The 13,543-nt window shown below is 43.0% G+C and overlaps 2 protein-coding genes across 2 annotated transcripts in view; both read right to left on the reverse strand.

Moving 5' to 3' along the window:
* Nucleotides 1-12,282, reverse strand: part of POLE (DNA polymerase epsilon, catalytic subunit) — a 50,289-nt gene extending 38,007 nt beyond the window's left edge. Inside the window, exons 1-7 of the mRNA XM_070763066.1 lie at nucleotides 12,091-12,282; nucleotides 10,281-10,495; nucleotides 9,491-9,593; nucleotides 7,658-7,738; nucleotides 5,464-5,586; nucleotides 3,714-3,932; nucleotides 661-870 (exon numbers count right to left, since the gene is read on the reverse strand). Of these exons, the coding sequence (XP_070619167.1) occupies nucleotides 661-870; nucleotides 3,714-3,932; nucleotides 5,464-5,586; nucleotides 7,658-7,738; nucleotides 9,491-9,593; nucleotides 10,281-10,486 (942 nt within the window). The 5' untranslated portion in view covers nucleotides 10,487-10,495; nucleotides 12,091-12,282. The remainder of the gene's footprint in view (nucleotides 1-660; nucleotides 871-3,713; nucleotides 3,933-5,463; nucleotides 5,587-7,657; nucleotides 7,739-9,490; nucleotides 9,594-10,280; nucleotides 10,496-12,090) is intronic.
* Nucleotides 11,996-13,543, reverse strand: part of LOC139172790 (DNA polymerase epsilon catalytic subunit A-like) — a 14,074-nt gene continuing 12,526 nt past the window's right edge. Inside the window, exons 11-12 of the mRNA XM_070762011.1 lie at nucleotides 12,091-12,286; nucleotides 11,996-12,007 (exon numbers count right to left, since the gene is read on the reverse strand). Of these exons, the coding sequence (XP_070618112.1) occupies nucleotides 11,996-12,007; nucleotides 12,091-12,286 (208 nt within the window). The remainder of the gene's footprint in view (nucleotides 12,008-12,090; nucleotides 12,287-13,543) is intronic.

Consider the following 13,543-nt stretch of genomic DNA (forward strand, 5'->3'; position numbering starts at 1 on the left):
AGATTTGTATGCCACCCCTCTCCAAAGACTTGGAGTTGGCCTTCTCTGGTCCCGTCGACGAAACAATGTCGTCTGGCGGGTACCCAGGGGAAGAGCCTTCTCTGTGGCGGCCCCGACCCTCTGGAATAAACTCCCCCTGGAGATAAGGATTGCCCCCACCCTCCTTGCCTTTCGCAAACTCCTAAAACCCAATAATAATAATAATAATTATTATTATTATAAATATTATTATTATTGTTATTGTTATTATTATTATTGGAGGGAAATTACCAGAATCTTGGAAACATGCATATATAAGTTTAACTCCCCAAAACGAATCAGAAAAATATTTAATTCAAATTACAGACCAATCACTCTTCTGAACAGACTACAAAATATTGGCGGCAATTATCGCAGAAAGATTAAAATTAATATTAAATCAAATGATTCATATAGATCAAAGTGGATTCTTACTGTATAGACAGATCAAAAACAATACCAGAACAATATTAAACACAATTGAATATTACGACGTACATGTGGGAAAACAAGCAGCTTTAATATTTGTAGACGCAGAAAAAGCTTTTGATAAAGTGATTTGGAAATATTATTATTATTATCTGGTCAGCGGTGCCCACATTGAACGTTGCCCACAGTCCCCTGCGGTGGGTGCGCCCATACCTGGACTATTTGCCACGGCATGTCGAGGATGCTCCGCGCGGTCTTGCGCAGGAAATTGCTCAGCCCCTTGGAAGGCCCGGCCCGGATCACTCCTCCCCCCGGGGCTGCTTCTCCGTCGGCCAGCCTCCGCTTCTTCCGGCGCTCCTGGCGTTGCCGGGCTTGCAGCTCCCACTTCTTCTTATGGTAGCGCAGCCAGAGAAGCCGTTCCTCCTGCGGCAGAGCAAACCAGGCGGATGAGGCTGTGGGGAAGGGCTGCAAAGCCCTACTGAAAGAGTAGTAGATCTTTGGAACAAACTTCCAGCAGACGTGGTTGGTAAATCCACAGTAAACTGTGGATTTACCAACCACGTCTGCTGGAAATTTGTTCCAAAGAGTCTAGCTAACTCTTCAGTAGGGGCTTGGGGTCGAGCCCTTCCTCCGACAGCCTCATCCGCCTGGGTTGAGCAGTGCAGTCAGGCGGTAGGGAAAGCAAGTAGGATGCTTGGCTGCATAGCTAGAGGTATAACAAGCAGGAAGAGGGAGATTATGATCCCGCTATATAGAATGCTGGTGAGACCATATTTGGAATACTGTGTCCAGTTCTGGAGACCTCACCTACAAAAAGATATTGACAAAATTGAACGGGTCCAAAGACGGGCTACTAGAATGGTGGAAGGTCTTAAGCATAAAAAGTATCAGGAAAGACTTAATGAACTCAATCTGTATAGTCTGGAGGACAGAAGGAAAAGGGGGGACGTGATCAAAACATTTAAATATGTTAAAGGGTTAAATAAGGTCCAGGAGGGAAGTGTTTTTAATAGGAAAGTGAACACAAGAACAAGGGGGCACAATCTGAAGTTAGTTGGGGGAAAGATCAAAAGCAACATGAGAAAATATTATTTGACTGAAAGAGTAGTAGATCCTTGGAACAAACTTCCAGCAGACGTGGTTGGTAAATCCACAGTAACTGAATTGAAACATGCCTGGGATAAACATAGATCCATCCTAAGATAAAATACAGAAAATAGTATAAGGGCAGACTAGATGGACCAGGAGGTCTTTTTCTGCCGTCAGACTTCTATGTTTCTATGTTTCATCGGGACCAGAGATCTGTTGCAGTGTAGCATAGGAATATATCACATTATATATACCTGGACCTCTAGCATAAAATGCTCGGCTTACCCTGATTCTATTATAGCCAGGATAGGACGGAATTAACTTAAGTCTGCATTTCTGGTGAATTTGCAACAGGATGACAACTGACCATAAAAGGGTTCAATAAACATTTCACTGATAAACAAGTCTACATCACTCCAAACAGGACCTTATACGATCAAAGGGGGAAATTTACATTGCCTGAAGCAAAACAGGACGAGACTGGGATAAAAGACTTTGACCACGGTACTCAGCCGGGTGTGGGCTGCAGCCTGGGGTTGAGGAACCCCCTGATCTAGACAGAAAGATGCCAAATGCAAGCCTATTGATCCGGCTGGTCTCCCAAACATAACAGACCCTCTGTAGTTAAATCAATGGCTCTTTTATTAGGAGCGCCAGCAGCCCCGGCAAAAAGTTTCCCCATCAACGCAGATGGGCTACAAGAATGGTGGAAGGTCTTAAGCATAAAATGTATCAGGAAAGACTTCATGAACTCAATCTGTAGAGTCTGGAGGACAGAAGGAAAAGGGGGGACATGATCGAAACATTTAAATATGTTAAAGGATTAAATAAGGTTTAGGAGGGAAGTGTTTTTAATAGGAAAGTGAACACAAGAACAAGGGGACACAATCTGAGGTCAGTTGGGGGAAAGATCAGAAGCAACGTGAGAAAATATTATTTTACTGAAAGAGTAGTAAATCCTTGGAACAAACTTCCAGCAGATGTGGTTGGTCAATCCACAGTAACTGGATTTAAACAGGCCTGGGATAAACATATATCCATCCTAAGATAAAATACAGGAAATAGTATAAGGGCAGACGAGATGGACCAGGAGGTCTTTTTCTGCCGTCAGTCTTCTATTTTTCAATGTTTCTAAGGAAAGAAGGAAGGAAGGAAGGAGGGAGGGAGGGAGGGAGGAAGGAAGGAAGGAAGGAAGGAAGGAAGGAAGGAAAGAGAAGGGAGGAAGAGAAGGAAGGAAGATGGGAGGGAGGGAGGGAGGGAGGGAGGAAGGAAGGAAGGAAGGAAGGAAGGAAGGAAGGAAGGAAGGAAGGAAGGAAGAATCCACAGTAACTGAATTGAAACATGCCTGGGATAAACATACAACCATCCTAAGATAAAATACAAGAAATAGTAGAAGGGCAGACTAGATGGATCATGAGGTCTTTTCTGCCGTCAGTCTTCTCAGGTTGCTTTGACGCTAACCCTGACTCCTATGCCTCCACCTCCTCCGAATTGACTGCTAGAGGGGCCTATGTCCACCTCTGTTGGAAGAGCTGCTCTTCGCAAGGATAACCAAGCCCCTTTGAGCAATGGCCATAAACGTCCAACAACTTCCTTTTTCGGAAGCTATCTCGGGGGTGAAGGAATCAATGGCGTTCCCACCAGGGCAGCCTCAACCTCAAAGCAACCTTGCTGCTAATTTGGCCAAGAAGCTTTTTTTTAAAAAAATATTTTTATTGAATTTTTTTTTAAAGACAAACAAAGACACTCAAGGAGCTGTCATTGCTCCGCTTATCTTAGAAGTCTAACTACTACAAAAAATAAAAACCTAACTATAGTCAGATCAATAGAAAAATAGCATACATTTGTATTAGATATTTATTAAATTTGACTCTATATGTTAATTAATTACTTTGTCTGTAAAATACTTATTCAAAAAAATATATAATATAGTAAATATCTAAATTTATTCTACTGTAAACCTTTTTAAACTATTAAACTCCAACTTATAACAGTTCAAAACTATAGGTTCAAAAAGTTATAAATTCTTGTTACTTTAACTTGTAATATCATTTTTAAAATCCCACCATTCATACAATTTGTTCCATATTTTATAATATTCTGTTTCTACTTGATTATTCAAGCGTTTTGGCCTGCTCTCTGATGGACGTGCAGCCCCCCTAAGGAAGCTGACTTACCTTCGTGGTGCCAGCGGGCGGTGGGGGGCCCAGGATCTCCCTCCAGGATTGGGTGAGCTCCAGAGCTTGGGACGGCTGCTGGCTCTCCTCTGCCGTGGGGGTTCGTTTACGCTTGCTCGATATGGGGGGCACCGGCTGCAAGGGTTTGGTGACCCCAAAATCTTCCATATCGACCACCTGACTGTTTGGGGTACTCTCCCTGGGGAGGTTAGTGGAGACCTAGAGGGAAAGGCCGCAGACAATTTTATTTATTATTATTAAACTTGTATGCTGCCCCTCTCCGTAGACGGGTGGAAGGATGTTCATCTAAGGATATAGAGGTGGCCCCTCTACTTACGAACTTCATTCGTTCCGTGACCAGGTTCTTCAGTAGAAAAGTTTGTAAGAAGAAGCAATTTTTCCCATAGGAATCAATATAAAAGCAAATAATGCGTGCGAGTGGGGAAACCACAGGGAGGGTGGAGGCCCTGTTTCCTCCCAGGAGATTCCTAGAGAGGCCCCACGGAGGCTTCTCCCTGCCTTTTCCGCCCCTGTTCCCTCCCAGGAGATTCCCAGAGAGGCCCCACGGAGGCTTCTCCCCACCTTTTCTGGCCCAGTTTCCTCCCAGGAGATTGCTAGAGAGGCCCCGCAGTGGCTTCTCCCTGCCTTTTCTGGCCCTGTTTCCTCCCAGGAGTTTCCTAGAGAGGCCCCACGGAGGCTTCTCCCTGCCTTTTCCGCCCCTGTTCCCTCCCAGGAGATTGCCAGAGAGGCCCCACGGAGGCTTCTCCCCGCCTTTTCTGGCCCTGTTTCCTCCCAGGAGTTTCCTAGAGAGGCCCCACGGAGGCTTCTCCCTGCCTTTTCCGCCCCTGTTCCCTCCCAGGAGATTCCCAGAGAGGCCCCACGGAGGCTTCTCCCTGCTTTTTCCGGTTACAGTTTCGGAGGCTCGGGTTTGTAAGTTTAAAATGGTTCTTGAGAAGAGGCCAAAAAATCTTGAACACCCGGTAATAATAATAATAATAATAATAATAACAACAACAACTTATTAGATTTGTATGCCGCCCCTCTCCGTAGACTCAGAGCGGCTCACAACAAAATAATAACAGTATAAGAAATCTAATATTAGATTTAATATTAAATATTAAATATATTATTATCTAGAAAAGTTTGTAAGTAGAGGCGGTTTGTAGGTAGAGGTACCACTGTAAATTAAATTATTAAATTAAATTAAATTATCAAATTATGTTAATTAAAACCTATTAATTAACATGATAAGATAGATAAATGAATTATTCATAGTAATAAGATGCAAATGTGAATATTGAACTTTTGTTACATTTTGTTACATATATTATGAAATATACTATCACGTAACAGATACCCTTACCCATTTTGAATCTATGTACCCCCCCTTCCCCTCCCCCCCATTTACCCTTTGTTAATTAATAAACTTAATTTTTTTAAAAAAAATAAATAAATTACTAAATTAAATTATTAAATCAAATTAAATTTAGCTCTGCCACCTTCGCTTCAGTTGCCTGGCATCCTGGCACAACCAGGAGGAAATTGGGTAAGTTGTACAGGTAGAGAGAGGTATGTGGGCGGGCATTAAATTGTGGGTGTGGACACACGTGGGTGCGCTTTCAGCCCCCGCCTCCCCCGAGGGAAACAAAAGGTTTGCCCTCACCCCTCATGTGGCCGGTCTCCGCTGTCCTGCCCTTCAGCCCTACTGGCCACGGGCTCTGGGCAGAGGACGGAAGGTGTGTAACCTCACCTGTCTTTTGCCTTCGCTGACGAAGAGCTCGCTGATTTTTTTCTGCTTGTACACATCGTTCTTCTCCAGCAGCTTCTTGTGCAGCCAATCGGGGTGACGGACACGAGGCACCGGATTCTTCACCTGTCCGGGAAGCCTCAGTTTACCCCTCGTTCCTTTCCCCTTTTACAGTGAGGAAGGTACATCTTCTGCATTGGTTATGTCATGTCACTGTGGGGGGGGACACCTGATAGCAGTGTTCCAATATTTATCTATCTATCTATCTATCTATCTATCTATCTATCTATCTATCTATCTATCTATCTATCTATCTATCTATATTATCTATCTTCTATCTATCTATCTATCTATCTATCTATCTATATTATCTATCTTCTATCTATCTATCTATCTATCTATCTATCTATATTATCTTTCTATCTATCTATCTATCTATCTATCTACATATCTATCTATCTATCTATCTATCTATATTATCTTTCTATCTATCTATATCATCTATCTATCTATCTATCTATCTATCTATCTATCTATCTATCTATCTATCTATCTATCTATCTATCTATATTATCTATCTTCTATCTATCTATCTATCTATCTATCTATCTATCTATCTATATTATCTTTCTATCTATCTATCTATCTATCTATCTATCTACATATCTATCTACATATCTATCTATCTATCTATCTATCTATATTATCTTTCTATCTATCTATATCATCTATCTATCTATCTATCTATCTATCTATCTATCTATCTATCTATCTATCTATCTATCTATCTATCTACATATCTACATATCTATCTATCTATATTATCTATCTATCTATCTATCTATCTCATCTATCTATCTACATATCTATCTACCTATCTATCTATCTATCTATCTATCTATCTATCTATCCATTCATTTATTAGATTTGTATGCCGCCCCTCTCCGTAGACTCGGGGCGGCTCACAGCAATAATAAACAATATATAACAAATCTAATAATTTAAAAGAAACACTAAAAGCCCCATTATTAAAAGCAAACATACACACAAACATACCATACATAACTGTATAGGCCCAGGGGAGATGTTTCAATACCCCCATGCCTGGCGACAAAGGTGGGTTTTAAGGAGTTTACGAAAGGTGAGGAGGGTGGGGGCAGTTCTAATCTCTGGGGGGAGCTGGTTCCAGAGGGTCGGGGCCGCCACAGAGAAGGCTCTTCCCCTGGGTCCCGCCAAACAACATTGTTTAGTCGACGGGACCCGGAGAAGGCCAACTCTGTGGGAGCTAATTGGTCGCTGGGATTCGTGCGGCAGAAGGCGGTCCCGGAGGTATTCTGGCCCGATGCCATGAGGAGAACATTATAACTTAAGGACAGCCCTGCTGAATCGGGCCCAAGCCCATCGAGTCCAGCGTTTTGCTTCCCACAGTGGCCCCCCAATTGTCCATGGAGATCTTGAGCAGAAAGAGAAGGCAAAACCGTCCCTTTCCCTTGACCCCCAACAAATGGGACCCAAGGGAACCTTGCCTGCCTCAACCAACATAGAGGCGGCACTTGGAAGAGGAAGGAAGGAAGGAAGGAAGGAAGGAAGGAAGGAAGGAAGGAAGGAAGGAAGGAAGGAAGGAAGGAAGGAAGGAAGGAAGGAACCTAAGAAGAGCCCTGCTGAATCGGGCCAAAGCCCATCGAGTCCAGCATTCTGTGTCCCACAGTAGCCCACCAATTGTCCATGGGGGTCTTGAGCAGAAAGAGAAGGCAAGACCCTCCCTTTCCCTTGACCCCCAACAAATGGGACCCAAGGGAACCCTGCCTGCCTCAACCAACATAGAGGTGGCACCTGGACATCCGTTTCAATATACTTGGCATCCCTGAATCTGTCTAATCCTGTCTTGAAGCTCTCCAGGCTGACAGCTGTCACGACCTCTTCTGGGAGGGAATTCCATCAACCAAGGACCCTCTGGGTGGAGAAATATTTCCCTTTGTTTGTCCTCACTTTCTTACCTGTGAGCTTTAGGGAGGTCCCCCTCGTGCTAGTATTGTGTGATAGAGAAAATGATTTTTCTCTATCCACCTTTTCTATCCCATGCGTGATTTTATACCCTTCAATCAAGTCACACCTTAAATGCCCTCTTTCAAGACTGAAGAGACCAAGGTGTTGCAATTGCCCTTCTCTTTAAGGATTCACTCCCAAGCGTTACTACCTGTTGCAGTGCTGCCGGGATGGTGATAATCTTCTGGATTGTGCTGCCCAGTCTTTCGATGTAATAATCCCAGTCTAGGATCTGCGGATAAAACAGGCAACCCCCGATGAAGCCCAAAGGGATAAAATGGAGTCATCTAAATTAATACTCTGGTTATTAACAAAGGCAACTGGAAGTAATTTCCAGGAATTATTATTATTTATTATTATTTATTAGATTTGTATGCCGCCCCTCTCCGAAGACTCGGAAACCTGGGATAGAGTGGTTTTTCCCCAAACGCCATCACTCTGCTAAACAAATAATTCCTTCAGCACAGTCAAACTATTCACCAAGGCTGCATTACTATTACTATTAGTCTTCTCGTTGTTCCTATCACCATCTCCTCCCACTTAGAACTGTAGGACTGTAACTGTAGGGCTGTAACTTGTTGCTTGCATCCTTACAGTTTATATTAATATTGATTAATATTAATGGCGCATATGCACCATTGACAAATTCCTTATGTGTCCAATCACATTTGGCCAATAAATAATTCTATTCTATTCCATTCCATTCCTATTCTACATTCCAATATCTATTCTATTCTATTCCTATTCTATATTCTATTCTATTCCTATTCTACATTCCAATATCTATTCTATTCTATTCCTATTCTATATTCTATTCTATTCCTATTCTACATTCCAATATCTATTCTATTCTATTCCTATTCTATATTCTGTTCTATTCCTATTCTACATTCCAATATCTATTCTATTCTATTCCTATTCTATATTCTATTCTATTCCTATTCTACATTCCAATATCTATTCTATTCTATTCCATTCCTATTCTATATTCTATTCTATTCCTATTCTACATTCCAATGTCTATTCTATTCCTATTCTATATTCTATTTTATTCCTATTCTACATTCCAATGTCTATTCTATTCTATTCCTATTCTATATTCTATTCTATTCCTATTCTACATTCCAATATCTATTCTATTCTATTCCTATTCTATATTCTATTCTATTCCTATTCTACATTCCAATATCTATTCTATTCTATTCCTATTCTATATTCCATTCTATTCCTATTCTACATTCCAATATCTATTCTATTCTATTCCTATTCTATATTCTATTTTATTCCTATTCTACATTCCAATATCTATTCTATTCCTATTCTATATTCTATTTTATTCCTATTCTACATTCCAATGTCTATTCTATTCTGTTCTATTTCTATTCTACATTCCAATGTCTATTCTATTCTGTTCTATTTCTATTCTACATTCCAATGTCTATTCTGTTCCATTCCAGAGACCTCACCTACAAAAAGATACGGATAAAATTGAATGGGTCCAAAAATGGTGGAAGGTCTTAAGAATAAAACTTTTATCAGGAAAGACTTAATGAACTCAATCTGTCTAGTCTGAAGGACAGAAGGGAAAAGGGGGGGACACGATCAAAACATTTAAATATGTTAAAGGGTTAAATAAGGTTCAGGAGGGAAGTGTTTTTAATAGGAAAGTGAACACAAGGACAAGGGGACACTATCTGAAGTTAGTTGTGGGAAAGATCAAAAGCAACATGAGAAAATATTATTTTACTGAAAGAGTAGATACTTGGAACAAACTTCCAGCAGACGTGGTAAATCCAGTCACTGAATTTAAACATGCCTGAGATAAACATATATTATAACATATACTATAAGGGAAGACTAGATGGACCAGGAGGTCTTTTTCTGCCGTCAATCTTCTATGCTTCTATTCCATTCTTCAACAAGCCACGAGAATCTGGACAGTAAAACCAGGTTGGATCCATTCCATTCGGCCTAATTTGCTTACCGTTCGGATATCAAAATCCTGCAGCGAAGGGCTTTTGAGCCATTTCCGGAGGTAATGCTTGCGCACCGAGAGCTCGGCTTGGAAAATGGCCAGTGGGATGGCTCTGGGGCGGAAGGAAAGGAGAGATTAGCGCCCCTCAAAGCCAGTCGAGGAAAAGTACAGGCAGCCGTCGAGTTACAACAGTTTGTTTAGTGTACTGTTCCACTGGCTGCCGATCGGTTTCCGGTCACAATTCAAAGTGTTGGTAATGACCTTTAAAGCCCTACATGGCATTGGGCCAGAATACATCCGGTACCGCCTTCTACCGCACGGATTCCAGCGGCCGATAATGTCCCACAGAGTTGGCCTTCTCCGGGTCCCATCGACCAAACAATGTCGTTTGGCGGGCCCCAGGGGAAGAGCCTTCTCTGTGGCGGCCCCGGCCCTCTGGAATCAACTCCCCCCAGAGATTAGAATGGCCCCCACCCTCCTTGTCTTTCGCAAATTACTCAAGACCCACCTTTGTCGCCAGGCATGGGGGAGTTAGGATATTCCTTCCCCATGGCCATTACAAGTTATGCATGGTATGTTTGTGTGTATGTTTGGTTTTTATAATAAGGGTTTTTAGTTCTTTTATTAAATTGGATTGTTACATGTTGTTTTTGTCACTGTTGTTAGCCGCCCCGAGTCTGCGGAGAGGAGCGGCATACAAATCCAATAAATAAATAAATAATAATAATAATAATCCCCAAAATGAGAATGACAGCCCATCCTCCCCCCCCCCCCCCTTTCAAATCACGGTGGATGTTACCTCTCTGTCACTGGGGACCCTTCTGGCTTCTTGGAGATGATAAACCGACAGCTCAGGCCGGCGTCCTTCACCATCTGGTCGCCGAGGAACTCAGCCAGGCGCTTGGCTGTGCTGATGGAGGTGGATTTTTGCTCTCCGTAATCCTCCAGCTTCCGAGACATGGACCGGTTCTCCGAGATCAACTCAAACAGCTCAGAATCGGGCATGTTGGCTGCCTGGAAACGGGGGAAGACGGGTTACAAAAACATAGTGGGGTCAACATAGAAACATAGAAGATTGACGGCAGAAAAAGACCTCCTGGTCCATCTAGTCTGCCCTTATACTATTTTCTATATTTTATCTTAGGATGGATCTATGTTTATCCCAGGCATGTTTCAATTCAGTTACTGTGGATTCTTCCTTCCTTCCTTCTTTCCTTCCTTCTTTCTCTTCCTTCCTTCCTTCCATCCTTCTTTCCATCCCTCCTTCCTTCCTTCTTTCCATCCTTCCTTCCTTCCTTCCTTCCCTCCTTCCTTCCTTAGAAACATAGAAGTCTGACGGCAGAAAAAGACCTCCTGGTCCATCTAGTCTGCCCTTATACTATTTTCTGTATTTTATCTTAGGATGGATCTGTTTATCCCAGGCATGTTTCAATTCAGTGACTGTGGATTCTTCCTGCCTTCCTTCCTTCCATCCTTCCTTCTTTCCATCCTTCCTTCTTTCCTTAGAAACATAGAAACATAGAAGTCTGATGGCAGAAAAAGACCTCCTGGTCCATCTAGTCTGCCCTTATACTATTTTCTGTATTTTATCTTAGGATGGATATATGTTTATCCCAGGCATGTTTCAATTCAGTTATTGTGGATTGACCAACCACGTCTGCTGGAGGTTTGTTCCAAGGATCTACTACGCTTTCAGTCAAATAATATTTTCTCATGTTGCTTTTGATCTTTCCCCCAACTGACCTCAGATTGTGTCCCCTTGTTCTTGTGTTCACTTTCCTATTAGAAACACTTCCCTCCTGGACCTTATTTAACCCTTTAAATGTTTTGATCATGTCCCCCCTTTTCCTTCTGTCCTCCAGACTCTACAGATTGAGTTCATGAAGTCTTTCCTGATACGTTTTATGCTTAAGACCTTCCACCATTCTCGTAGCCCGTCTTTGGACCCGTTCAATTTGATCCATCTCTTTTTGTAGGTGAGGTCTCCAGAACTGGACACACTATTATTCCAAATGGGGCCTCACCAGCGCTCTGTACAGCGGGATCATAATCTCCCTCTTCCTGCTTGTGATACCTCTAGCTATGCAGCCAAGCATCCTACTTGCTTTCCCTACCGCCTGACAGCACTGTTCACCCATTTTGAGACTGTCGGAAATCACGACCCCTAAATCCTTCTCTTCTGAAGTTTTGCTAACACAGAACTGCCAATACAATACTCAAGATTGAGGATTCCTTTTCCCCAAGTGCATTATTTGACATTTGGAAACATTAAACTTCAGTTTCCATTGCTTTGACCATTTATCTAGTAAAGCTAAATCATTTACCATATTACAGACACCTCCAGGAATATCAACCCTACTACACACTTTAGAGTCATTGGCAAATAGGCAAGCCTTCCTCTATGTCACTCACAAACATGCATGTTGTGTCTCTAGCTATGCAGCCAAGCATCCTACTTGCTTTCCCTACCACCTGACTGTTCACCTATTTTGAGACTGTCGGAAATCACGACCCCTAAATCCTTCTCTTCTGAAGTTTTTGCTAACACAGAACTGCCCATACTGTGACCGTCTGCTGCTACGGGAAGAACTCGGCCTCCCGATTCCCACCTTGCTGTACAGGACGTCGAGCCAGTAATCGGCTACTTTGGCCACCGATGCGTAGACCTCCTCCAGGGTGGTGCCTTTCAAGAAGGCCTCGAAGACCGACGACTGGAAGATCTTGACCAGCTGCAGCTCCCCTCGCCGCTTCACCTCAAAGCCCTTCAGCTCCGCCAGGGATCCGTCTTCGTTGAACACCGCGTATCTAAGACACAGCCATCAGCATCAGGACCAAGGCAAACTCTTCCCACTGTTAGTACCGTGTGTATATTATTTCTTTATTTCTTTATTTTTTTTATTAGATTTGTATGCCGCCCCTCTCCGAAGACTCGGGGCGGCTCACAACAATAATAAAAACAATATTATAGTGGAACAAATCTAATATTAAAAAACATATAAAACCCTATCATTATTTAAAAAACCAAACAACACATTCATACCAAACAATAAAACAAAGTATAAAAGAGCCTGGGGGAAAGGTGTCCCAACTGCCCCATGCTTGGCGGTATAAGTGAGTCTTGAGTAGTTTACAAAAGACAGGGAGGGTGGGGGCAATTCTAATCTCCGGGGGGGGAGTTGATTCCAGAGGGCTGGGGCCGCCACAGAGAAGGCTCTTCCCCTGGGTTCCACCAGCCGACATTGTTTAGTCAACGGGACCCGAAGAAGGTCAACTCTGTGGGACCTTATCGGTCGCTGGGATTTGTGCGGTAACAGGCGGTTCCGGAGGTAATCTGGTCCAATGCTATGTAGGGCTTTAAAGGTCATAAACAACACTTTGAATTGTGACCGGAAACTGATCGGCAGCCAATGCAAGCCACGCGCACCAGGCGAACCTGGGCAAACGCCCCCCTCGCCACAGCCGAAAGATGATGTTCCAATGTCAGCTGTGGATCGAGGAGGACGCCCAAGTTGCAAACCCTCTCTGAGGGGGTCAGTAGTCCCCCCCCCGGGTAATGGACGGACAGATGGAATTGTCCTTGGGAGGCAAGACCCACATCCACTCCGTCTTGTCTGGGTTGAGTTTGAGTTTGTTGACACCCATCCAGGCCCCAACAGCCTCCAGGCACCGGCACATCACTTCCACTGCTTCGTTGATCGTATTTAGATTCAAGAGTCAGAAGAATGAGAGCCAGGCATGAATATCTCTCTAGCATAAGTTTTAGGCGTTGACTAGCTCTATGAGACATTTAACCACACCCTATCTATATACCATATTTTTCGGAGTATAAGACACACCTTAGTTTTTGGGGAGGAAAATAGGAAAAAGAATCTGCTTAGCAGGTATTCATGTGGCTAGCGTCCTAAGCCAGCACATTATTTTATCCCCTGGTTAGGGCTTAAAAAAACCCTTTATTCGGAGAGAGTAACAATGAAAGAGCTTGCAAGCCGGTAAGAGCTGGGAACATCGTTAGCATCTGGAAAGAAACATTCGGAGCAGTGTTCCCTCTAATTTTTTTGGGAG

This window comes from Erythrolamprus reginae, chromosome 10, assembly GCF_031021105.1.
Source record: "Erythrolamprus reginae isolate rEryReg1 chromosome 10, rEryReg1.hap1, whole genome shotgun sequence".
In the NCBI taxonomy this organism is placed as follows: domain Eukaryota; kingdom Metazoa; phylum Chordata; class Lepidosauria; order Squamata; family Dipsadidae; genus Erythrolamprus; species Erythrolamprus reginae.